We start from the raw sequence: 25,366 nt of genomic DNA, 5'->3' as shown, positions 1-25,366 counted from the left end.
ACAGTGGTATGTTGGTACTCTAACAACTGCCGCAAACCCGAAAGTGTTCCGGTTTGCAAACGTTTCTTGGAAACTGCGCCTTGGTTTTCGAACCGTTCTGGGAGTTGAATGGACTCCTGGAATGGATTAAGTTCGAGAGCAAAGGTATATAAGCCAATTCCAAACGTGTCGCCACAATGGAATGTCTATTTTTTTCTACAGTGAAATTTGCTGTTATGATTATTTTCATTTCTATACTGCCTTATATTTTAAACAACAAACCTTAAAGCGGTTTGCAGCACATTCATACAAAACGATCCCAAATAAAACTAACTCAAGCTTCAAGGACAATACAGTCATACCTCTGGTTACAGACGCTTCAGGTTGCATTTTTTGGGTTACAGACTGCCGAAACCCGGAAATACCGGAACGGGTTACTTCTGGGTTTCGGCGGCTGCACTTCGCGCGTGCACAGAAGCGCCGAATCGCAACCCGTGTGTGCGCAGACGCGACACTGCAGGTTGCAAACGTGCATCCCACACAGATCACGTTCGCAGCCTGAGCGTCCACTGTATTTCAGTTCCTTCTCTAAGTGACGTTTTGCTTCCCCCAGTCGCCAAGCGGGCATCCAGAAATCCCCGTGTGGCCGCAGTAGGACCCACGCCACTTGCATAATGCGCATGGCTGATTTCGAACACGGTGCTGGACAAGGCAGAGGCATGAATTCGTGCAAGTGATAAGAGACGAGAGCGCACAGACCCACACGAAACTAGGGGCCAGTGTGGGGATGGGCACTGGTCTAACCTCAAAGAACGGGCTGCTCTGTGCCCTTCAGGATCCTGTGACAGTCAAATCCAGGAAGGCCATCGATGAAAGGGACAGGAGGCATAATGTAAACCGCAAACCCCAACCGCTCCCACAAGCCCTTCGGGCAAAAAAGCTACTGGGACAGCTGCAGTTTCAACTTTTTCGTCTGTTTTTATTTCTTTTCTCTTTTTTTGCGTGTTTTTTTTTAATATTTTAAATCTTGTTCTCGAGATGGCTACAACACCAGACGGAACAGCACCCCCCCCCCCCATTTCCTGCCTCAATGTCTGAGCGGGGCCCGTGACTCCCTCTCTCTCTGCGTCTCCCCCCACACCGGAGTCGCTGCCGGGATCGGTTTTAACGAAATAGCCTGCCCGCCCCCCTCTCGGTCCTCCAGAGCCCCACCCCGCCCCTCCCGCGAAGCCCCTTCCCACCCCTCCAAAGCGGTTTAAAAAAAAAATCCCAAACAGATTTAAACCAAATTTTCCAAAAAACCCAAATCAACTTTTAAAAAAGAATATATATATATATATATAATATAATATATATTATAACTGTTTTATCAAAGTAAGCAAACACGTTGGTGGGGTGGGGGTCTAAGTTTTCCCTAACCCTTCTCTGTGTGGGCCCTCCTCTGCCAACCCCCCAAAGACCCCGGGATTCCACCCGATCTTTCATTTGGGACTCAGGGGGAAAAGGGGAGGCAGAGCTCTGGAAATCAGGAGGGGGGGGGCTTTGCAAGACAACAACAACAACAACCCTGGACTCAGCCCCTTCGCCCCCTTCCCCCATCCCCTGCAGGGCAGACTATTGGGTTTCTTAGATAGGTGTTTGGTTTTTGTTTCTTAATCCCGAATGGATCCTTAAGTAATCGTTTTTATTTTCATTTCACAGAAAGTTTACTACTTTGTTTTGCATTTTTTCCATCTTTTGTTTGCTTCCAGGCAAATTAGTTTTCTATTGTTTCATATTTCTGTTGTTGTTTTTAAAACATTTTATTACTATTTTCCTTTTCATGGTTTTTTTTGTCTTTTCCCCCCTCTTTCTTTCTTTCCCTCTTTCTCTTTCTCTCTCTCTCTTTTTTTTAAAGCAAGTCCATCTGAAAAAGCAGGCTCCCCCTCCCCCCGCGACGCCGTAGGTCAGTTGCAGCCATCGATATTCGCGGATAAGTTGTGCCCCCCGGGATTTTATGGTTTTTTTTCGCGTTTTTATCTCTTTTTCTCTCTCTCTCTTTCTCGCACTCACAAGCAGGAACTTCACCGACTCGTTCTCGCGGCAAAGTGTCTCTTCCGGATTGGCGGGACACAGCAGAGCGAGTCAGAGCCCTCAGCCGCCATGAAGTTTGCTGGTTGTGGGACACTGTCTTGGTAGTTTTATTTCCTCTTCTGAAAATAAGACATTCCTGGGAAAGGGGGAAGGAGGAGGAGCCGTAAAAAAAAGGCAGTGTTAGAAACTCAGATATATAATCTAATCGCCAAATGGCAATTAAACTTAGGCTGCGGTTGCCAAAATATGTATGTTCAAGTTTCCCCCTCTGATGGGATCATTATTACAGTCATATCTCATGTTGCGTCTGCTTCAGGTTGCGTTTTTTCGGGTTGTGGACTGCCGAAACCCAGAAGTACTGAAATGGGTTACTTCCGGGTTTAGGCAGTCATGCATGCGCAGAAGCACTGAATCGCAACCAGTGCATGCGCAGACGCGGGTTGCGAACCTGCATCCCACACGGATCACGTTCGCAACCTGAGCGTCCACCGTATCACTATTGCAGTTGTACCTCCGCTTACGTATCCTTCTGGATACGTAAACTTCGGGATGCGAATGCGGCAAACCTGGAAGTAGTTTTCTGGGTTTCGCTGTGCACGCATGTGCAGAAGCGCTAAACTGCGCCGGGCGCATGCGCAGAAGCGGTCCTCCAGAACGGATCCTGTTTGCAACCGGAGGTACCACTGTATTACAGTGGTGCCTCGCAAGACGAAAAGAATCCGTTCCGCCAGTCTCTTCGTCTTGCGGTTTTTTTCGTCTTGCGAAGCAAGCCCATTAGCGGATTAGCACTATTAGCGGTTTAGCGGCTATTAGCGGCTATTAAAGGCTTAAGGGATTAGCGGATTAGCTGCTAAAAGGCTATTAGCGGCTTAGATCAGCTGATAAGAGGCTTAGATCAGCTGTTAAACGGCTTAGCGATCAGCTGTTAAGCGGCTTAGGGGCTTGGGAAAAAGGGGGGAGGGGGAAAAAACCCCAGGAATCGCAAGACATTTTCGTCTTGCGAAGCAAGCCCATAGGAAATTCGTTTTGTGGAGCACCTCCAAAACGGAAAACCCTTTCGTCTAGCGGGTTTTCCGTCTTGCGAGGCATTCGTCTTGCGGGGCACCACTGTATTAATTTCATTTCTATGCCGCTTTATTTTCTTACGAACAAATCTCAAAAGCCGTTTACAACACATCCAAACATCAAACAAAACAATCCAGAAGAAAACTAATCCCAGCTTCAAGGAAAATATTTCAGGGCCTTCTCTAAGCGACGTTTTGCTTTCCCCAGTTGCCAACCAGGCTTTCAAAGATCGCCAGGTGGTTGCTACTGGGTCCACGCCGGTCGGAAAATGCACCTGGCTAGTTTCGAACACTGGGAGGGAGTCAGCATCTTTTCTGCATCAAGAATCTCATAGGAACGCTGGAAGGTGACTTGAGCTCAGTCCTCAATCCCTGGTCCATCTAACAAACTCAGAATTATCTACACCAACCTCTCAAACCAAATGGGCTACAAAAGTCCTTTGGCACAGAACTTGTAGGCCACACACAATCCACCCCACTCCCTGCCACACAAACAGCCCCTTTGGGTTGGCCATTAACTGAGGGGGCATGGATCTGTTGGAAGGGGACCCCTGAGAGCCATCTAGACTGACCCCTTGCAATCCCTGGCAGGCGGCCACCCGCTGCCCAGCTGTCAAACATGCACAAAACAACAACAAACCTCCGGTTACGTGAAACATTCAATAAACACACAAGACGTTAGCAGCTGTATGTTTGAAAAAATAAAATAATACTATTCATTGTATGGAAAATGTCTATTCCACCTGTGTTCATAGAGTCCATACAAACTCATGTATGATATCACAGGACAGTGGATCTTATAGCATAGTCGTAGCTGCTGTAACTACTACTGTTTGTACTACTGATGAAGCCTAGGATGGCGAAACAAGGCTAATATTATGGAAATCCTTTCACAGAGTCTAAGGATTCTGTGGATCTGCAACAACCTTTTATGTGGATTGTTGGACTCTATGAACAGACAGGTGGAATAGACACTTTCACATATATGGACCTTATGCATAAACTGATTTAGAGAATGAACTGATCCACTGGGTCTTCTACTTTTTTCATTGAACTTTATGAGCTACTTCTGTTGAAATCTACAATTCAATACAGTGGTGCCCCGCAAGACGAATGCCTCGCAAGACGGAAAACCCGCAAGACGAAAGGGTTTTCCGTCTGCAGAGGCGCTTCACAAGACGAATTTCCCTATGGACTTGCTTCGCAAGACGAAAAATGACGAAAAAAATTGATTTTTTCCCCCGCTCCAAAAGCCCTTATTTTGAATCGCTAAGCTGCTAAAAGCATTTTAGCAGCAAAACCGCTAATCCCCCACCCCTTAAAAAGCCGTTTTTAGCCCTTAAAGTGCCAATAGCGCTAATAGCGCTACTCCGTCAATGGGCTTGCTTCGCAAGACGAAAAAACCGCAAGACGAAAAGACCCGCGGAACGGATTCTTTTCGTCTTGCGAGGCACCACTGTACAACGAATAGTATATATTTTTTCAAACGTACAGCCGGTTACGTCTTGTGTGTTTACAGCTGTCAAACGTGGCAGCTGGCAGCAGAGCCGCCGTGCCCGGGGCAGCGCAACTGACCAGCGGGAGAAGGCAGGCACCATATTCAAGCCTCTCTCCACATGCACAGAAAATTGGGAGGAAAAGTTAGATTCTGCTCACCTGGGAGACAGGCAGAGTGAAGGAGGCACAGGCTACCGGAACAATCTGGTGAAGTCCCTCAAAGCCCAGCAAACCTGTTTGCACTCCTCGGCGCTGCGGGAGGAGAGAGGAACAGAGAGAGGCGGCCGTTAATTGGGGAGGGGAAGAAGAAGCGCTCTGCGCATGGCCAGGAACCGTGCAGCCACACATTGCGGGGTGAGGTACCAACGGCCGCCAGCAGACCAGCTTTCCTGAGAGCGAGCAAACCACACAGAGACGGGGAGCAACAGAGACCCGGGACGGCACGTCTAAATCCCCGCGCGGCTACAAAACGAACAGGGCAGAGGTTAGGGAACTGGGCGGAGGTCTGTATAAATCAGTAATGATGAACCTCAGGGTCAAATGTGTTGCGTGTGTGGAAATAGCCTCCTTAGCAGGCCAGATACTCCCGGAGGAAGCCTGGAATTCCAGTGCCCAAGATGGAACCCACCAAGCTCCCTCTTTTACTCGCATGCGAGAGAAAGGCTACCATGGGATGCCCAAAGACCGGGGCACCCTGCCCTCTGCCCACCAGGCTCTTGTTGAGCAAGCAAAGGTTCACAGCAGCCTTGCATAAATCGCCTGCCCCAGCTGGAGGAGGCCCCAAATGCCGTGGGGTGGAAGGAAAACCCCGCAGGCAGGCAGGGATGGCACTTGGGTGCTGAGACGTTTGCCAAATTGCCTGGAAAGGCGTGGCACGGAGGAACAGGCCAGGGCTTGCTTTAGCGCACACACACATACACACCCCGGGCGAAGGGGAAGGAGCCCTGGCAAAGCCGCAGGGCCTCGGAAGCAGATAGGGCTGGGCATGGGCCTGCCCGAGCCAGTCACCCTGCGCTGGCAAAGGGCGCAGGGCTAGGGCCAAGCAGCCTTGCGGTTTCCCCCTCCCAAAAGCCGCAAAACCGGACTGGCAGGACCAGAAAAACCCGACTGGCAACCGGGAGGAGAGAGAGAGAGAGAAATCCCAGCCGAGGGACACACCGACCCAGCAATCTCCTGGCAAAGAAGGGTTTCCCTCCACAGTTGGCACAGAGAGAGGGGCTGCCAAGCTGCTCCTAGCATGACAAGCTTTTTTAAAAAAAACCTTTTTAACAGGCATAACACACACACAAAAATTGAGATAGGGGACCCGAATCATACAATCCCCAATGAAATGAATGGCTCACGATCCACATAGTTTCATAAAGACAGTGAGTGAAAACTGCTCAAGGAGGTGAAACATACAATCGGACTAGGAACCAAAGGGTCATGCAGTCCGTGCCTGTCCAACCGGTTGATATCGCTGGTTGTCCCTGGTCGATCCCAAAAAGCTCAGCAAATCACCCCCTAAAACAAGCTCAACAACTTTGCCTCACCCCTCCCAAAAAAAGCTCAACAACTCTGGTCAATCCAATGGGTAGATCACTGCCAGTTTATTTCAACTAGGGCCAGGGCCTTTTCAGCACTGGCCCCAACTTGGTAGAACTCTCTGTCCCAAGAGACTAGGGCCCTGCGGGACTAGACATCTTTCCGCGGGGCCTGCAAGACAGAGCTGTTCGTCTGGCCTTTGCTTTGGACTCAGTCTGACCCTTATGTTGCCCTCGCCCCCTTATGGTTCTGATCTATGGGCTACTCTTAAAATGAGGCTGCATTTGAAACTGTATTTTACTAAACTGGTCTTTTTGTTTGTTTGTCCCCACCCATTATGTTTTATTGTGATTTTATTGGTGTTAGCCCCCCCTGAGCCCGGCTCTGGCCAGGGAGGGCGGGGTATAAATAAATAAATAAATTATTATTATTATTATTATTATTATTAATAGTGGGAGTAGATCGCAGTCTCTTGGAAGTTGGACACCCCTGGTCTAGTCCAAGGAATCTTACTGCATCTGATCACACATACCTCCACTTACCCCTGGTACCCCCGGCTGACCAATCCCCCCACCCAGCTCCCCCCGAACACAGCCCTGAAGACCACACTGACCTCGTGACCTGCTTGTGGAAGTCTGTCAGCTGCTTGTGCGTCACCTGCACGGCTCCCCCCGATGTTTCCTTTGGTAAGCCCTTCAGCGAGTTCTCCAGCCAGCGGCAGAAGGTCTGTGGCAGCCACAGGGGGGGGGGGAGAGAAGTGGGAGGAGAAGGAGTGACTCCCAGGACAAGACCCTCCCAAGACTCCGCAGCAACACACAAAGCCTCGGGGGTTAGAGCACGTGCTTGGAGTGCAGAAGGTACCAAGCTGCATCCCCGAGTCCCCTGCCTGGAACCCCTGGAGAAATTCCTGCCGGCCAGCGCAGGCCAGTGGATCCCCAACCTTTTGGGGCCACCCCACATCCCTTGGTTCTGTAAACTCATCGCCAGTGCCCCCTAACTTACAAAAGGTAAAGGTAAAGGGACCCCTGACCATTAGGTCCAGTCGTGGCTGACTCTGGGGATGCGGCGCTCATCTTGCTTTACTGGTCGAGGGAGCCGGCGTACAGCCTCCGTGTCATGTGGCCAGCAAGACTAAGCCGCTTCTGGCAAACCAGAGCAGCGCACGGAAACGCCGTTTACCTTCCCGCCGGAGCGGTACCTATTTATCTACTTGTGCTTTGTGCTTTCGAACTGCTAGGTTGGCAGGAGCAGGGACCGAGCAACTGGAGCTCACCCCGTCATGGGGATTCAAACTGCCGACTTTCTAATCGGCAAGTCCTAGGCTCTGTGGTTTAACCCACAGCGCCACCCACGTCCACCTTACAAAAAGCATGACGCAAAAGAGCAGTTTGCACGACCCACCAAGGAAGAAGGTAACATACAATTCAAGATCGGAAGGACCGGCTGCATGTTTGTTCAAAACCCAATTTAAATGCGATTGATCCAACAAAACTGGACTTGATCTAGCTTTTCAAAGTCCGGCAGGGTCAAGCTAGCGCCCAGAGTGAGGGCAGTGGCGGCTGTCCTGCCAAAAGCAGGCTGGGCAAGCCCAGTGCTCTCCCCACCCGGAAGGCCCAGTCCCAGCTTCCTCCTTACCGGCCTGTCGACCTGCATGATCTCCCACAGCACCTCGGCCACGTCCGGCAGGGTGTAAGGCGGCAGGCAGAAGCAGCTGGTGTGCAAGAGCTGGCTCACGAGTTGCTGTCCCAGCTGCGTCATCACCTGCGCAATCAGCTCCTTCCGCGCCTCAAAGTTCTCTTCGTGCTGCGGGGGCAGAGAGAGAGAGGGGCGCACTTGCGGGGGGCCCTCGGAGCTGCGGAGGGCGTCCAACCCAGACCATGGGCCGCTCTCGACACCCCACTTCTGCTCCCAAGAAACCATCTTCACCCCCCCCCTTCTCTGGGGGCAGGAAACCTTGGAGAACCTTGTGCAGTAGCGCCGAATCGCAACCTGTGCATGCGCAGATGTGCCACTGCGGGTTGCGAATGTGCACCCCGCACGAATCACGTTCGCAACCTGAGCATCTACTGTACTGCAGTGAACTGAATGCAAGTAAAACTTTCTTCTTACTTTTAAAGAAGACTGTGTCGTGTTGTTATTATTTGAAGAGGAAAATAAAGGGGAAACTTACCAGGAACAATCCAGACTGGATTCCTAATTAAAGGATTCTAACAAAGCATCAACTTGCTTCCAATAAGTTGCAAAGGGAATGTGCTCTGCTGCTGAGCATGAGTGAGGAGGAATCGTATCAAAACAGTATGTTCTCTCCTACCTTAACTTTCCCACATGTGCAACAGAAAGGGCTAAGCAAGGGCTTCTCCTGAGGCAAAGCTCGGCTGCAGAAGCTTGTTTCAGCAACAGGGCTCAAAGGCTGCCTCTGAGCACATGCAGAGTGCCATTTCATGCACCACTGAGAAACTACAGCCAGCCTCTGCAATCTGAAGTTTATAGGTACGAATGGCCTGACTTGGGAGCAGGCTCAAGGGCTACCGAAGACTTCACCAAATCGGCAAGCTCTTTCTGATTTAAACTACAGCTCCCATCAGCCCCTGCCAGCATGGCTGCATGACAATGTGGCCGATGGCAGCACAGGCATGCCGGCAGGGGCTGATGGGAGTTGTAGTCCAAAACTGCAAGAGAGTACAGTCATACCTCGGGTTACAAACGCTTCCGCTTTCACGTTTTCGGGTTGCGCACTGTTCCGAACCCAGAAGTACCAGAACTAGTTTCTTCCAGGTTTCAGCACTTGCGCATGCACAGAAGCGCTAAATCACGCTTTGCGCATGCGCAAAAGCACCAAATCACGACCCACGCATGTGCAGATGCGGGTTGCGAACGTGCCTCCCGCACGGATCACCTTCGCAACCTGAGCATCGACTGTACAGGGTTGGCCAAGGCTGGCCTGGCAGCTGGATGGCAGGTCCTGACAGATAGCCCTCCTCCAGAGCCAGGGGGGCAGAGTGCTTAGAGCACTGGATCGGGACCTGGGAGAGAAGGGTTCGAATCCCCATTCAGCCATGAAGCTCGCAGGGTGACCTCGGGTCTGCCACAGTCTCAGCCTAATCTACCTCTCAGGGTTGTTGGGAGGAGTTAAATATGCCACCTTGAACTCCTTGCTAGGAAAAGTGGGATAATACCCCACGCCCCAGAAACTCTCTGGGATACAAAGCTGTGAGGTTAACAGGAAGATTTAAAGAGAGAAATGACTATCAAAAGCAGTGGAGATATGAGACGATCAGAGCTCCCCAGAACTTGAAGCATGGGAAGTCCCAATAAAAAAATTATAATTCGGCAGAATATTTGGATTATTTGATATGTATATGCATAATTTGGAATACAGTGGTGCCCCGCAAGACGAATGCCTCGCAAGACGGAAAACCCGCTAGACGAAAGGGTTTTCCGTTTTGGAGGTACTTTGCAGGACGAATTTGCTATGGGCTTGCTTCGCAAGACGAAAATGCCTTGCGATTCCTGGGGTGTTTTTTTCCCTCCCAGCCTTTTTCCCAAGCCCTAAGCTGCTTATCAGCTGTTCGCTAAGCCGCTTATCAGCTGCTCGCTAAGCTGCTTATCAGCTGCTCGCTAAGCCACTTAACAGCTGATCTAAGCCGCTAATAGCCTTTTACAATCTAATCCGCTAATCCCTGAAGCCTTTAATAGCCGCTAATAACCGCTAATAGCGCTAATCCGCTAATGGGCTTGCTTCGCAAGACGAAAAAAACCGCAAGACGAAGAGACTCGCGGAACGGATTCTTTTCGTCTTGCGAGGCACCACTGTACTTAATGTGATTGGATTGGACTATTAAAATGGGAAACTTAATAAAAATGATTTTTTTTAAAAAAAAAAGCTGTGTGTCTTGGCACCCTGCGTTAACGCCTGACCCCTGGCGCCCGCCACTCACGTCATTGGACACTCCCGTGTGGACGAGGTCACGCAAGAACTTCATGACGCTGCAGTTGGCATCGCGGTGGTCCAGGGTGGTGGCAGCGATGGCCCATTGCAAGATGGGGAGGATCACCTGGCTGCGCAGGAGGGTGATGGGGCTGCGCTGGATGAACCTGCGAGGGGGAGGCAGCATCGGACGGTTAGGACCCCAGAGCTCCCGGCGGAAAAAAGAAACCCCTCCTGCGTGTCAATGCCTGATAACAGCTCTTCGGATCTGGGTTCTAGATATCCCCAACCCCATTCCTGATTAGAGTCCCTTCCTGTCCCGAGGGCAGTGGAGCCGCAACGATAGCGGCGCCCCGTTTCTTGCAACCTCCTTCCTCCAAGGTTCAGGAATACTGACCTTTACGAGACACACTGCCAGGCATTTGTGCTCCAGCGGGCCTCTCAGGGGGGATACGAGACTGTCCCTGCTGGGATTTGGAGCAAACCAGACCGAAAAAACCTGCTTTGGACGGGAGGTTCCAAGGCTAGCCGGGAAAGCAAGGCAGCCAGGAGCCAAGCACAGGGTGGGGGGTACCTGGTTGCCAGCCGGAAGAGGTCGTCCACAGTGTCCGGGTGGTTCTGGAGGCCGTTGGGTTGCTCAATGAGTCTGAACGTGGGGACGCACAGAGCCTGGAAGGGCAGAAGGAAGCCTTTAGCAGTTAGGTAAAGGGACCCCTGACCATTAGGTCCAGTCGCAGACGACTCTGGGGTGTACAGACCTGGGCAGGAACTAGCTTATTGAATAAAAGTAAGGTGGGTGGCACTGTGGGTTAAATGACAGAGCCTAGGACTTGCTGATCAGAAGGTCGGCAGTTCAAATCCCTGAGAAGGGGTGAGCTCCCGTTGCTTGGACCTTGCTGGTCAGGGGTCCCTTTACCTTTACATTTAAGGTAAAGGTAAAGGGACCCCTGAGCATTAGGTCCAGTCATGGCCGACTCTGGGGTTGCGGCGCTCATCTCGCTTTACTGGCCGAGGGAGCCGGCGTACAGCTTCTGGGTCATGTGGCCAGCTGGACTAATCCGCTTCTGGCGAACCAGAGCAGCGAAAGGAAACGCCGTTTACCTTCCCACCGAAGCGGTACCTATTTATCTACTGGCACTTTTATGCTTTGGAACTGCTAGGTTGACCGAGCAACGGGAGCTCACCCTGTCGCGGGTATTCGAACCGCCGACCTTCTGATCGGCAAGGCCTAGGCTCTGTGGTTTAACCCACAGCGCCACCTGCGTCCCTCCAAATGCATGCCCCCTGTAATATAAATATATGGGCGCGGCAGCAACGTTTGGAACAACGGGCGCAGTTTCTGCCAACCTTTTTCAGAAAGGGCATCCAAGGCTACAAAGGACTAAAACATTATTGGAGGTCCCTGCCAACGCTGCAATGCAATGTTGGAATTATTATTATTATTATTATTAGATTATGTTAGTAGCTTTGCAAGTAGTTTTGTAAGGTGAATTATTTGAAATATTGCCCAAAAAAAGACAATGAGGTGAATTATTAGTTAAGGATAATTAATGGTAATATGAAATTAAGAAATGCATAATAAGTGACAAAGAAGGGAAAATCATCAGAAGTGTTGACGGAAGTCCAAAAATATTGTATAAAAAGAGAAGCTATGTTGCATGAATGCTGGAATTAATATGTTAAAAAAAATAATAAAATGTGTTAAAAAAGGAATTATTATTATTATTTGAATTTATATACCGCCCTATACCCGGGGGGTCTCAGGGCGGTTCACAGAATAAAATCAAGATACAAAACCACAAAATACCTAATAAAAACAAAACCAACCTAATAGCCACCTCCCCCCTGAAAAACACATGGGCGTAGGATGTAAATGGGATCAACCCAAGGCCTGGTTAAAAAGGAACTTTTTGCCTGGCGCCTAAAGGTGTATAATGAAGGTGCCCGGCGAACTTCCCTGGGGAGAGCATTCCAGAGATGGGGAGCCACTGCAGAGAAGGCCCTGTTCTCGTGTTGCCGTCCTTGCATTCCTTCCCCAAAGGTTACGTTCAAAGGGAATCTGGAGGGAACACCTCTGAGCATGGGCAGAGCTCGTCGTCAGGACAAGTGCTGCTGTTTCGCAGCATGAGTTCGGACCAAGACCAGGAAAGGGCCTCCCCAGGCCGGGACGAGCCCCAGCCAAGCCGCGAGGAAGCCCTGGGGGCCAACCTACCTGCAGCATATCGAGCAGCCCCTGGCGACAGCCCTCCTCCATTCCGTACTCATCCACAAGTATGCTGCCCAGGTAGAGGAAACAGGAGTGCTGGTGCTCCTGGTAGACGCTCACCATCTGCCGGGGGGGTGGGGGGGGAGAGAGAAGCAGAGGTCAGTGAATGGGGAGGATGCTTGAGCCAAAGCAGCAGCCCAGCGGACCGGGTGGAGCTGCTTTCTATCTACCCTTCGACAGAGGGTCCCAAGGCAAGAGACAGCGGTAAGAAAACAAGTGGCAACAGTTTAAACCATTCACAAGGAGAACACCAGGGTGGGTTCAAAAACATCGATCGCAGGTGCCCAAAGGGGCTGAGAAGAGGAGGCGCATATTCAGCAGGTGCCAATCTGCATTGGCTCCCAGTACGTTTCAAAGCACAATTCAAAGTGCTGGTGCTGACTTTGAAAGCCCTAAATGGCCTCGGCCCAGTAGACCTGAAGGAGAGTCTCCACTCCTTCCTTGGAGGTTTTTAAATGGAGGCTGGATGGCCAACTGGTAGGGTTTTGACCTTTAAAGCCCTATACGGCCCAGGACCCTCGTACCTACGGGACCGCCTCTCCTGGTATGTCCCACAGAGGACCTTAAGATCTACTAACAAAAACATCTTGCAGGTCCCGGGCCACAGGGAGGTTAGGCTGGCCTCAACCAGAGCCAGGGCCTTTTCGGCCGTGGCCCCGATCTGGTGGAACGCTCTGTCCCAAGAGACTAGGGCCCTGCAGGACTTGACATATTTCCGCAGGGCCTGCAAGACAGAGCTGTTCTGCCAGGCCTTTGGCCAAGGCGCAGTCTGACCCCCCTCCTTCGGTAATCCTCACAAAACTCTGGCCCAATGGTTTCCATTAATTTGATTCTGAACTGATTTTAGAATGAATTGATTTTAGAATGCTGTGTTACTTTTATTGTTGTTAGCCACTCTGAGCCCGGCTTTGGCTGGGGAGGGCGGGATATAAATTAAATAAAATCATCATCGTCATCATCATCCTCCTCCTCCTGCCTTTTCCTCCCATGGTTCACCCTCCCTACAACGACCCTGTGAGGTAGGTTAGGAGGCTGTGACTGACGCCCAGGTCACCCGGTGAGATTCCTGGCTGAGAGGCGATTCGAACCCTGATCTCCCAAGGTCCTAGTCTGACACCCTCACCACCCCACCCCACTGGCTTCCCAAAGTCTCTTTGCTGTGGGGCAGCTCTGCAAATTAGGTAGGTAAATAGGGGGAAGAAAAATGATTTTTAAATGAATTGATTTTAGAATGCTGTTACTTTTATTGTTGTTAGTCACTCTGAACCCGGCTTCGGCTGGGGAGGGCGGGATATACCGTATTTTTTGCTCTATAAGACTCACTTTTTCCCCTCCTAAAAAGTAAGGGGAAATGTGTGTGTGTGTTATGGAGCGAATTCAGGCTGCGCAGCTATCCCAGAAGCCAGAACAGCAAAAGGGATTGCTGCTTTCACTGCGCAGCGATCCCTCTTGCTGTTCTGGCATCTGAGATTCAGAATATTTTTTTTCTTGTTTTCCTCCTCCAAAAACTAGGTGCGTCTTGTGGTCTGGTGCATCTTATAGAGCGAAAAATACGGTAAATAAAAAATTATTATTATTATTCCTTTAGGGATTCCTGCACTGCAGCGGGTTGGTCTTCATGACCTCCTGGGGTCCCTTTCCGAGGCCATTGTTCTAGGGGCGTTTACCTGGGTGACCAGAGGCTGCAGGAGGGCCGCCGAGCCTTTCCCCACGCAGCGGACAGCGAAGCGCAGGCACCGGCAGCAGCGCTCCACGATGCGGTTATCGGCACGATGCTTGTTCAGGGTCTCTGACAGGACTGGCCAGATCTGGGCGGAGGAAGGAGAGCGGTTACGGAGGGTTTCCTTTATGTCGGACGGGGGTGGCAGGCCTGGCCTCCGCTCCCTGGAAACCTAATCCCACCGGCAGCAGCCGGAGCGGCACATTCCACAAGGTCAGCACTAGCAGGGACAAAGGGGCCAGGCCCCAGTCTGCAAAAGTATTCAGGCCGCGGGGCTTTGCTTATCTGGCCATCTGCGGAAAGACCAGGAGCGTGAAAGCCCGACTGGGGGGATGGTGTGGGGCCAGGGCAGTGGGCCAAAGCCCCAGTGCTGCAAAGGGTGGGCCGCAGGGTCAAATGCGCACACAGAGTGCCGGGGCAGCGCGATGGCAAAGGTCTGGGGCTGGGAATCCGTTCCCAGTTTAAATATCACCATCGATTCATTAGGTAAAGCCTTGTTTCCATGCCCCACCATCTGGGGAGAAAACTGACCTCCCCCTTACAGGGGTTGTTGTAAGGATTACAGAGGCAATGTACGTGAAGCATTAGGACTACAGAGGTAATGTACGTGAAGCATAAGGATTACAGAGATAACGTATGTGAATCCTGAAGAACATGATAAAAATATACATGACATTATTATTACATACAGCCACCCACCCCTTACCATGGGGGGCACCACAGAAGAGGGGAAACGAGTAAGTAAAGCCCTGGGCTACCTCCCACCCCCACCCCTTGGCGTTGCTCCATCCAGGGTGAGGAGGAGACAAGGTCAACTGGAATCCAAGCTCCACCTGTGCAATCAGGGCTGAAGTGTGCCACAGAGGGCAAGCCCACATGGGTGACCCGGGCAAGTAAGCCAAGCCGCTTCACCAGTCGCCCTCTGGAGTGAGCAGGGGGGCTTCTCCACCTACCTCCTGGATGACTTCTCCACCTACCTCCTGGATGACTTTTTGGCACGGGTGGGTCTGTCCATTTTCTACAATAGGATTGGTATGCCTGCGGGGAAAAAGACGGAGGGATGGATGGGAATTCGTGGGCAAGCTGGGCTGGAGAGGCAGGTGCCAGCTGCTGGCATGCTTAACGGGACAATTGCCCCAGGGAAGGAGGACTGCAAAGACACAGTCCCCTCCTTCCCAAAAAAGCAAACCAGCAGAGATCTGAGAGACGTGTGGCTGACAGGTTGGCCCATCCTGAAACCTCAAGAGGGGGGAAAGGGCGGGTTGCAGATCTAACCGCACCCCCAAAAGGCAAGACCTTAGGGTGGAGCTGGACAGAATCAGCTGCCAGGAACCAAGTGCAGGGGAAGGAAAACACAACAATACTTGGATATGTGGAGAGCAGGACAAAGGCTGAAAACAGATTGCTGCTTCCCAAATCATGCTAACTGCAACAGATTTAAAGTCAGAGAAGCAAAAATAGAGCTGCAGAATTGGGAGGCAAGGCTGGATGAGGAGAGGCCCTTGTAGATTTAGCCAGCAGAAGGAGAGAAGGGGCTTTTTACACACCTGGCAAACTTCTCTCTGCTTTCCTAATAGTGCCCTTTCAGCTGCTATGGCTTCTGCCAAACGATCCCAGGGACTGACATTTGGCAAACCCAGAATTCTCCCAGAGATCCCTATGTGGGGCCCTCTATTGCTCCCCATCCGGGCCCAGAAATAAACAGGTTCATGGGGGGGAAGGTAAAGGTAAAGGGACCCCTGACCATTAGCTCCAGTCGTGACCGACTCTGGGGTTGCAGCGCTCATCTCGCTTTATTGGCTGAGGGAGCCGGCGTACAGCTTCCAGGTCACGTGGCCAGCATGACTAAGCCGCTTCTGGCGAACCAGAGCAGCGCACGGAAACGCCGTTTACCTTCCCACTGGAGTGGTACCTATTTATCTACTTGCACTTTGACGTGCTTTCAAACGGCTAGGTGGGCAGGAGCAGGGACCGAGCAACGGGAGCTCACCCCGTCACGGGGATTCGAACCGCCAACGTTCTGATCGGCAAGTCCTAGGCTCTGTGGTTTTAGAGTACAGCGCCAGCTGCGTCCCTTTCACAGGGGAAAGGGAGCGGCTATTAAACTAGCTGAAGCTCTGTTGTGCGGCTCTTCCCAAAGGAGCCTGGACAGAAGGATGAGAGAGGAGGGAAGTTGTGGGGGGAGGAGGAGGGAGGAGGCAAGCAGAGAGCAGAAGACCGAAGTGGGAGGTGGAGGAGCCTTATCTGGTGCTCTCCCCCCCACTGCCACAAATTCACTTCCCAATCCCCACAGAATTTCAGCTCCGCTGCTGCAGGAGTCGAGCGAGTGTCCGGGAGATCCTGATCGAAGACGTCCAGAGGAAGATGCACCCGCAGTTTCGGGTGAGCAGCCTGGTGGTTATTGCCGCCCCCCCAACCCCATGGGTAGGGGGAGAGACCCCGGTCCCCAAAAGCTTCTTACCTAAATATAACAGCAAGGCGATCTAGGGGCACAGTGGGGTCTGAGGAGAGGCCATTGCTCGGCTCCTGAGAGAGCAGCTGGGGAAAAGAGAAGACACACAAGACGGCTCAGGGAGGGGCACGGGACTCCCCTTCCTCAAGGAGGGTGGCCAAGAAAATGTTGCCTTGTTGGGGAGGGGGTCTTCATGTTCAAGCCCCACTTTGCACTCTTAGGGGCAAAGCCACACATTGGGAAGATTGCATGGCTGACAATTTGAGGCGCGACTTGGGGGTGGCTGGGAGCGACACACTTTATTAAATGGGGCTGGCATTTCCAGAGGCAACCCAAGACGACCACCACTTCTATGGCTTAATTTGTTACCCAAACATCATCAGCAGATCCAGCTTAAAATTCAGTTATTAAAAACCGTTGGAAAAAACCGAACTACAGTGGTGCCTCGCAAGACGAAAAGAATCCGTTCCGTGAGTCTCTTCGTCTAGCGGTTTTTTCGTCTTGCGAAGCAAGCCCATTAGCGGATTAGCGCTATTAGCGGTTTAGCGGCTATTAAACGCATAAGGGATTAGCGGATTAGCTGCTAAAAGGCTATTAGCAGCTTAGTGCCTTAGAAAAAGGGGGTGGGGAGCGGAAAAAACCCCCAGGAATCGCAAGACATTTTCGTCTTGCGAAGCAAACCCATAGGGAAATTCGTCCTGCGAAGCACCTCCAAAACAGAAAACCCTTTCGTCTAGCGGGTTTTCCGTCTTGCAAGGCATTCATCTTGCGGGGCACCACTGTATAGTCAAAAGGACAGGCAGGGAGTCCTGAAAACAAGGTATCTCAGGTGCCAAGGGTTAATGGACAGACGTGCGTCTTCAGAGAATGTCGGAAGCTGAGCCATGAAGGCGCAAGGCGCACCTCTGTGGGGATTCCCACATCTTATGGGGCTGCTACAGAGAAGGCCGCCTCCTAGGCCACACCGACCCCCAACTACCCAGAGGGCCCCCTTTGCTAATCCTAACACTTGAGAGGTTCTGTAGGGAAAGAGATGGTATTTTGGGACAAGGCTTACCCCCTTGAGCAAAACAAGCAAAATGTGTGTTTTTAAAAAGCGCTTGCCTTTCTTCCAAACGACGAGGGCTTGCTTCCAAGTCCTCCTTTACCAGTTTTTGTCCCAAAGCTCAGGAAACCCTCCCTCCCTCCAGGTAAAGCAGCCACGCTCAGCCGGCCCGTACCTTTTTCAGCGCCATCACCTGAACGGCACAAAGTTCACTGAGACACGCCGAGATCTTCTCCAGCGGGAGCCTAGCCAGCACCAAGGCAGTCCCTGAAGAACAAGGGGAGAGGCGGGCACTTCATAAACGAAACCAGCCCAGGGACCAAACTCAGCCTGAAACGGCCAGACTGACAGCAGCCCTCTGGGGTCTCCCATTTCCCCCTGAGAACCAGTGTGATGTAGTGGCAAATGGGATGAACTAGGATGGGAAGGGGAGACCAAAGTTCAAACCCAGGACTAGGAGTGGGGAGAATGGTTTCCTGATTCCGGAAGGCCTGTAGCTGAGGGGTAGAGAATCCACCTTGCATGCTGAAAAGTCCCAGATTTACCATATTTTTTGCTCTATAAGACTCACTTTTTCCCTCCTAAAAAGTAAGGGGAAATGTGTGTGCATCTTATGGAGCAAATGCAGGCTGCGCAACTATCCCAGAAGCCAGAACAGCAAGAGGGATTGCTGCTTTCACTGCGCAGCGATCCCTCTTGCTGTTCTGGCTTCTGAGATTCAGAATATTTTTTTTCTTGTTTTCCTCTTCCAAAAACTAGGTGCGTCTTATAGAGCGAAAGAAACGGTCATCTCTGGCAGCATCTCCAGGTTGGAATGGGAGAGACCTTGGCCGCAAACCCTGGAGAGCAGCTGCCAGCCAGTGTGGACAACACTGAGGTGTATTCTGCACTTAGCAAAACACTGCCACCCACACTTGTAGAAGACAATCATGTCAGCGAGGAGGCTACGCTGTGCCAGTATTCCTGACATGCTAGCTTTCCAGAGGCAAGGGTCCTTCAAAATATGCTGTTGCAGGAGGATAACGAAGACGTGGTCCAGGGAAGACCCCTCTCCTCCCCTGTAGGGCTGCCCCCCCCCCCCCCGCCGCTGCTATCGCGGAAGGAGAACGTACCTTTCAGGAGCCCCACAGCTGCTTCGGGCGAGAGCATGAAGGAGTCCAGGGAGCGGGCGATTTCCAGCAAGCCGCTGAAGTGCTGGGCCATGTGGTCCCGGCACACAGAGCAGATGTTGTGAATGGCTTTGGCCGCCACCGAAGCCAAGGACTTCTCACAGAGGCCTTTCATCAGGTAGCCAAGCACAGGATCTGGTGCAGGGAGAGAGGGCAGCAGAGGGAGAATGAATGAATCTATTTCTATTATTATTATTATTATTATTATTATTATTATTATTATTTCCCCCACCCTTCATCCAAAGATCACAGGGCGGTTCACAACATTGCAGAGCCTGCAAGATAGAGCTGTTCCGCCTGGCCTTTGGTTTGGACTCAGTCTGACCCTTATGTTTCCCTCTCCTTATGGTTTTGATCTATGGGCTACTTTTAAAATGAGGCTGCATTTTAAATTGCATTTTAACCTGGATTTTAAATTGGTGTTTTTTTCCTATTATGTTTTTACTGTAATTTTACTGGTGTTAGCCGCCCTGAGCCCGGCTCTGGCCGGGGAGGGCAGGGAATAAATAAAATTTATTATTATTATTATTACTACTACTATTATTATTAAAATACAAAATGAGAAGAAAAAATGCATAATTAAACAAAACCAAACTGATAACACTCCCCCCGCCCCCGCTCAACATACCAACTGTGTCCAAGGCAGCTGTCTACCAGCTCCATCTGGTATGCAGGATGAGACCCTACCTGCCTGTCTCGCCAGAGTGGTGCATGCTCTAGTTATCTCCCGCTTGGACTACTGCAATGCGCTCTTCGTGGGGCTACCTTTGAAGGTGACCCAGAAACAAAAACTAATCCAGAATGCGGCAGCTAGACTGGTGACTGGGAGCAGCCGCCAAGACCACATAACACCGGTCCTGAAATACCTACATTGGCTCCCAGTACGTTTCTGAGCACAATTCAAAGTGTCTCCACCCCAATCATCCAGCCCTGATGCTGAGGCCCAGCTCTGAGGGCCTTCTGGCGGCTCCCTCTCACTCACCAAGGAAATGGGGGTTCCTGTCCACAACTTCGCTCATTTCACCAACCAGCTCGATGCTAGTGTAGCGGACGGCTGTGTGCACCGATTCTGGCAGGCGTACCACCCCTTCCAGCACCTCCACCAGCGTTGGGTTGTTCTCCCTGCGGGCAGGAAACGGCAATTATTCCACAGCAACAACAAAAACATAGCTCTGCAAGCAGCTAGTCCATAACGGGGCCTGAGCGGAGAGCCTCGCTTTTGCAAAGAAGGCAGAAAGTGACTGCAGAAAGGAAGGTTTCACGTTTCTAGTCCTCGCCACAGAGAGTGCAGTGAATTGGTTTGTGCCAACCTGAACTTTTTCTACCCACTTCCACTTTAAAGAAGAATGGGGACTTTTTACAAACTATTTAAAAAGACAACAAAATGAACTGGACTCCTTGGTAGGTTTTGAATACAGTGGTACCTCTGGATGCGAACGGGATCCGTTCCGGAGCCCCATTCGCATCCAAAAGCGAACGCAACCCGCATCTGCACGTGTCACCACTTCTGCGCATGACGTCATTTTGACCATCTGCGCATGCGCAAGCGGCAAAACCTGGAAGTAACACGCTCCGCTACTTCCGTGTCGCCGCAGCAAAGAAACCCGAAAATACTTATCCCGAAGCTACTTCAACCCAAGGTATGACAGGAAACATACACAAATTTATTGAGGGTTAATATACAGTGGTGCCCTGCAAGACGAATGCCTCGCAAGACGGAAAACCCGCTAGACGAAAGGGTTTTCCGTTTTGGAGGTGCTTCGCAAAACGAATTTGCTATGGGCTTGCTTCGCAAGACGAAAATGTCTTGCGATTCCTGGGGTTTTTTTTCCGCTCCCCACCCCCTTTTTCTAAGGCACTAAGCTGCTAATAGCCTTTTAGCAGCTAATCCGCTAATCCCTTAAGCCTTTAATAGCCGCTAAACCGCTAATAGCGCTAATTCGCTAATGGGCTTGCTTTGCAAGACGAAAAAACCGCTTGACGAAGAGACTCACGGAACGGATTCTTTTCGTCTTGCGAGGCACCACTGTAATGGACAGATAATATAAGGAAGTATGCAATTTTACAATATGCAGAGAACAATATGAATTGAGAAATCAGAGAGAGGAGCTTCTGGGGGAAGTCTTGGGGAGAGGGGAAATAATGAAGATGATTTGTTCTGATAATTTGTTATGTTGATATTGTTAATAAAAAATGGTTTTTTAAAAAAAAACCTGAACATTTTCTATGGTTTATAACAGCATATCATGGCATGAGTTTGACCCAAAGGCCACTGGCTGGTGACTAGGATATACACACAAATGCAACAATGAATTCATGGTCCGTGGCCCACCCCCTCCAGCACGGTGCTGGCGGTACTCACTGGTCAACGCTCTTGGCTATCGAGGCCATGATGAAGAGAACAGCTTCCGTTACTTCCCACGGAGGGTTGCCCTCTTTCAGGGTAGCATACAGCTGCGAAGAAGAAAAAAATACAAGAATTAAGTATTCAGGGACACAAGCTTTTTCGCTGAATGCACCTTAGCCGTAAAGTCACTGTTGGAATGGACTTTCCGGCCAGTTTGAAAGAGGAGCAGATTGAGGGTTTTGGACCTCAAGGGCAGAAAAGAATTAATGCAGTCAAAGGGGATGAATGCCTGCGGAAAACAGAAGGGTAAATGGCTTTTAAGAGGGCCCCAGGGACCAACATAAGGCATGCCAGTGAAAAGTGGGTTGTACAAAAATTATTTAGCAAGATGTATATGCTGCTCAAGGGATGCAGGTGGTGCTGTGGGTTAAACCACAGAACCTAGAATTTGCTGATTAGAAGGTTGGCGGTTCGAATCCCCACGACGGGATGAGCTCCCGTTGCTCAGTCCCTGCTCCTGCCAACCTAGCAGTTCGAAAGCACGTCAAAAGTGCAAGTAGATAAATAGGCACCACTCCAGCGGGAAGGTAAACGGTATTTCCTTGCGCTGCTCAGGTTTGCCAGAAGTGGCTTAGTCCTGCTGGCCACATGACCCGGAAGCTGTACGCCGGTTCCCTCGGCCAATAAAGCAAGATGAGCACCGCAACCCCAGAGTTGGTCACAACTGGACCTAATGGTCAGGGGTCCCTTTACCTTATATGCTGTTCAATCAAAATAATCTCCTTTAGCCATTGGTTCCCAAACCTTTTATCTCATGGATCACTTGGGAATCGCTAACTGTCTTGGCAAACCACTTAATAATTTTTCTGCCACTGTAGAAAATTGTAATGAGCTATGTTGTGTGGTTTTGTATTTTTACACACACCATGAACCCCTGAACGAAGCTCGCAGACCACTGATGGTCTGCAGATCAGAGTTGGGGAACCCCTGCTCAAGGAAATTTACATAAAGCGCTATAAAGCAGTCACTGAAAATAGCAATAAAGGCAGACTTGAAAAAGAGCAGAAATCATTAAAATTATGAAATAAATCACATTGGGTCGGATTCAACTACAGAGTTGCATTAGTAGAAGTCAGCAAAAGGACTCCCGCCCCCTTCTTCCTCAAATCTGCTCTGGAGGACTGGGAGAACCCTGCTGATCAGCACCATTGGAACGATCACCTTAGTGCTACTTTGAATTCCACCCTTTAAAAATAAATAACAAATTCGAAATTAATGGACTACGCAGAATTAGATAAGATGACAGGAAGGATTCGAAACCTGCGGGACCAGAGATTCACAGAAGATTGGAATAAAGATACAACTATTTGAAGAGCAATTGTAGCCAACAAATCACGCTAGTAGGACTACAAGAAGTTTTGTAAGGAGAAATATATGAAGTACTGCAAAGAAGAGATATGAGTTATGACATTTAAATGTAATAGTGGAAGTAAGAAATGTATATTAAGTGGAAAAGATTGAAAAATTTTCAGACGTGATTGATGGAAGTCAAAAAAATATTTAAGATATAAACGTATGTTTAATAATTGTTGAAAATGATATGTTAAAAAACTAATAAAAACTTAAATAAACAAACATACAAAAGCAGGAATTAACATGTGGACAAGCACTGGGAAGCGAAGCCCTTTCAACTCCTCCACCCAAACCACCCTCAAAAGCCAGGAGGAGATGCTGGCGGCATTTCGGGTATCCACCCCAGACCAACCTGTTCCCCTCTCACCTGGGCAAAACATTCCACAGAGCCAACCAGGAAGATCAAGTCCTTCACGAGGTCCGACACTCTCATCCGGAACTCTCCAAAGTCGTCCGTCTCCTCGGGGATTCCTTCCTAGCAGAGGAAAACAAGGGAGGGAAGAGGGAGGGAGCATAAATAACTACCAGCAGCTCCCCTCCTGCGGGGCAAGTGAAAAGGGGGCGCAGGGGTGTTGGGGGGCCAGGAAGTGATGGACTACATGGAATTGGCAAAAATGACTGGCAGAATCAGAGACCAGGGAGAAGAGACGGTGGAAGAAGATTGGAAGAAATTTAAAGACTATTTACAGAATTATTATAAGATTAATGAATGTTAGAATGACATCGGATTGAACGTAAAAGGTTATTAGTAACAAAGTGGTGAAGGAGTATGGAAAATTTGAAGGTTAAAAGGTGTAAAATTAAAAGGTTTAACATATTAAGATATTAAGAAAAGATTAAGACATATTAAGATATTAAGATTAAGATAAAGATTAAGTTAAGATAGAGGGAAGGGATTTGCTGATTAAATATTTGAACTGGAATACAGTGAGGGGAGGTGTGGGGAAGTCTGGGAAATAAGTAAACGCAAGGAATATTATGAAAATGGAATTGTTTTTATTTGTTCTTTTCTGTGTTGTTGTTTTTGTCTTTTTGTCTTTTTCTTTTGTTTTTTCCTTTTATGTAAAAACCTTAATAAAAAATATCATAAAAAAAAAGGAAGGAGAGGCGGACTTACGTGGTCCGGATCCAGCTGGCAGTGCCGAGCCAGGGCGTGGAGGAGCCTCTGGATGTAGGCCTTGAAGATGCTGTGGATGACTACGTCCTCCGTCTTGTACAGGTGCTCCCCCAGCCGGTACCAGAAGTTGAAGGAAATCTCCACCACCTGTCATGGGCCACAGACCCATTTATTTATTATTTATTTTCTAGCATTTTTTAAAAAAAGAAACCTTTTCTTTACATTTATCATCATCATCATACCCCCAGCCACTCTGGGCGGCTCAAAGCATATATAATAACAAAATAAAATATCAAACATTAAAAATTTCCCGATAAAGAGCTGCCTTCAGATGTCTTCTGAAAGTTATGTAGTTCTTTATCTCCTTGACTTCTGAAGGTGCCACTACCTAGAAGGCCCTCTTGCCTGGTTCCCTGTAACTTGGTTTCTTGCAGTGAGGGAGCCGCCAGAAGGCCCTCGGAGCCAGACCTCATTTGTTTGTTTGTTTTAGTACGTACGAAGGTACATTAAAAGTTCCCAATGAAGCAAATGTAGAAAGGGACACCTAGAACTAAATATATGGGTAGCACTGTGGGTTAAACCACAGAACCTACGGCTTGCCAATCAGAAGGTCGACTGTTCGAATCCCCGCAATGACGGGGTGAGCGCCCGTTGCTCGGTCCCTGCTCCTGCCGACCTAGCAGTTCGAAAGCACGTCAAAGTGCAAGTAGATAAATAGGCACCACTCCGATGGGAAGGTAAATGGTGTTTCCGTGCACTGCTCTGGTTCGCCAGAAGCAGCTTAGTCATGTTAGCCACATGACCCGGAAGCTGTACTCCGGCTCCCTCGGCCAGTAAAGCGAGATGAGCACCGCAACCCCAGAGTCGTCCGCAACTAGACCTAACGGGCAGGGGTCCCTTTACCTTTTCCATACCAAAATCAGAAGACCCTTTTAAACTGTTCCTCCCTATCTCTCTGTGTGCAACACAGCACCACCCAGCATCCTCCCGTTGCCTGAATGGCCCGCCCTGCGGGTGCCTCCACCATGCCAACAACCCGGAAATTGAAGGGGCGGGGGGGGGCGGCCTTCCTACCTCGTACTGCGGGTGACCCGCGCATATCAAGAGCAGTTCTATTGTCCGCAGGTCCCCCAGGCCTTGGCCTGGGGTGCAGACAATCTTATCCAGAAAAGTCTCGCAGAGTTCCGTGAAGATCCGGCAGTAGTTGAGAACTCTGAAGGGAAAAGAAAAATGAGGGGTAAGCAGTGGTCCAAGTCAGCAAGTCGCAGCCTTGGCCATGGAAATGCCCATCTCAGGCAGGAAGGGCAACAGGGCGACGTCATTCATTGCCCCCCTCCCCATATTTACCACTGTCTCCTGCTCCCCCATCTGCGCTGGCTGCCACAGCCCCCCACCAGCCCAATGGGAAGAGGAACAAGCTCTGCAGGAGAGACCCCGGCCTGCATGCAAGCCTTTGGCAACTCCAATTTAGAGGAAAGGCGGGTAAGAGGTGCCAAGTTAGAAGTTTATAAACTTAAGCATGGCACAGAGGAAGCGGCTAGAGAAAAGGTTTTCTCCCTCTCTACTGATAAAAAAAAGTAGTTCTTCACATAGCGCATAGTTACAGCTTGAGAGTGTTAAATATCTAGACAGAATGACGTAGTTTTAAAAAATCCAGAGCTAGAGATGGGAACGCCGGAGGGGGGGGGAATGGGGGGGACGGGACAGGAAACCAGATTTTTTCCTGTTTTTTCCCCCAAATGGCTTTGGGGAAAAACCTGGTTTCCCCCAAT

At 50.1% G+C, this 25,366-nt stretch overlaps 1 protein-coding gene across 2 annotated transcripts in view; it reads right to left on the bottom strand.

Annotated features, from left to right (window-relative positions):
* Positions 1–1,714: 1,714 nt before the first annotated feature.
* Positions 1,715–25,366, bottom strand: part of TNPO3 (transportin 3) — a 45,574-nt gene continuing 21,922 nt past the window's right edge. The window contains exons 7-23 of one of the 2 annotated variants that reach the window (XM_083401905.1): positions 24,669–24,807; positions 23,595–23,741; positions 22,845–22,952; positions 21,080–21,171; positions 19,700–19,839; positions 18,661–18,852; positions 17,724–17,815; positions 16,513–16,589; positions 15,029–15,089; positions 13,999–14,139; positions 12,278–12,394; positions 10,640–10,734; positions 10,076–10,232; positions 7,773–7,940; positions 6,751–6,863; positions 4,773–4,865; positions 1,715–2,188 (exon numbers count right to left, since the gene is read on the bottom strand). In XM_083401905.1, coding sequence (XP_083258031.1) covers positions 4,805–4,865; positions 6,751–6,863; positions 7,773–7,940; positions 10,076–10,232; positions 10,640–10,734; positions 12,278–12,394; positions 13,999–14,139; positions 15,029–15,089; positions 16,513–16,589; positions 17,724–17,815; positions 18,661–18,852; positions 19,700–19,839; positions 21,080–21,171; positions 22,845–22,952; positions 23,595–23,741; positions 24,669–24,807 — 1,900 coding nt within the window. In that variant the 3' untranslated portion in view covers positions 1,715–2,188; positions 4,773–4,804. Of the gene's footprint in view, positions 2,189–4,772; positions 4,866–6,750; positions 6,864–7,772; positions 7,941–10,075; positions 10,233–10,639; positions 10,735–12,277; positions 12,395–13,998; positions 14,140–15,004; positions 15,090–16,512; positions 16,590–17,723; positions 17,816–18,660; positions 18,853–19,699; positions 19,840–21,079; positions 21,172–22,844; positions 22,953–23,594; positions 23,742–24,668; positions 24,808–25,366 lie in introns of both variants that reach the window. The other variant, XM_083401904.1, reaches the window with a different exon arrangement.

This window comes from Podarcis tiliguerta (genome assembly GCF_965153285.1).
Source record: "Podarcis tiliguerta genome assembly, chromosome: 10".
NCBI lineage: Eukaryota > Metazoa > Chordata > Lepidosauria > Squamata > Lacertidae > Podarcis > Podarcis tiliguerta.
The sequence above is the reverse complement of the archived record's forward strand: the minus strand, read 5'-3'. Positions and strand labels throughout refer to the sequence as shown.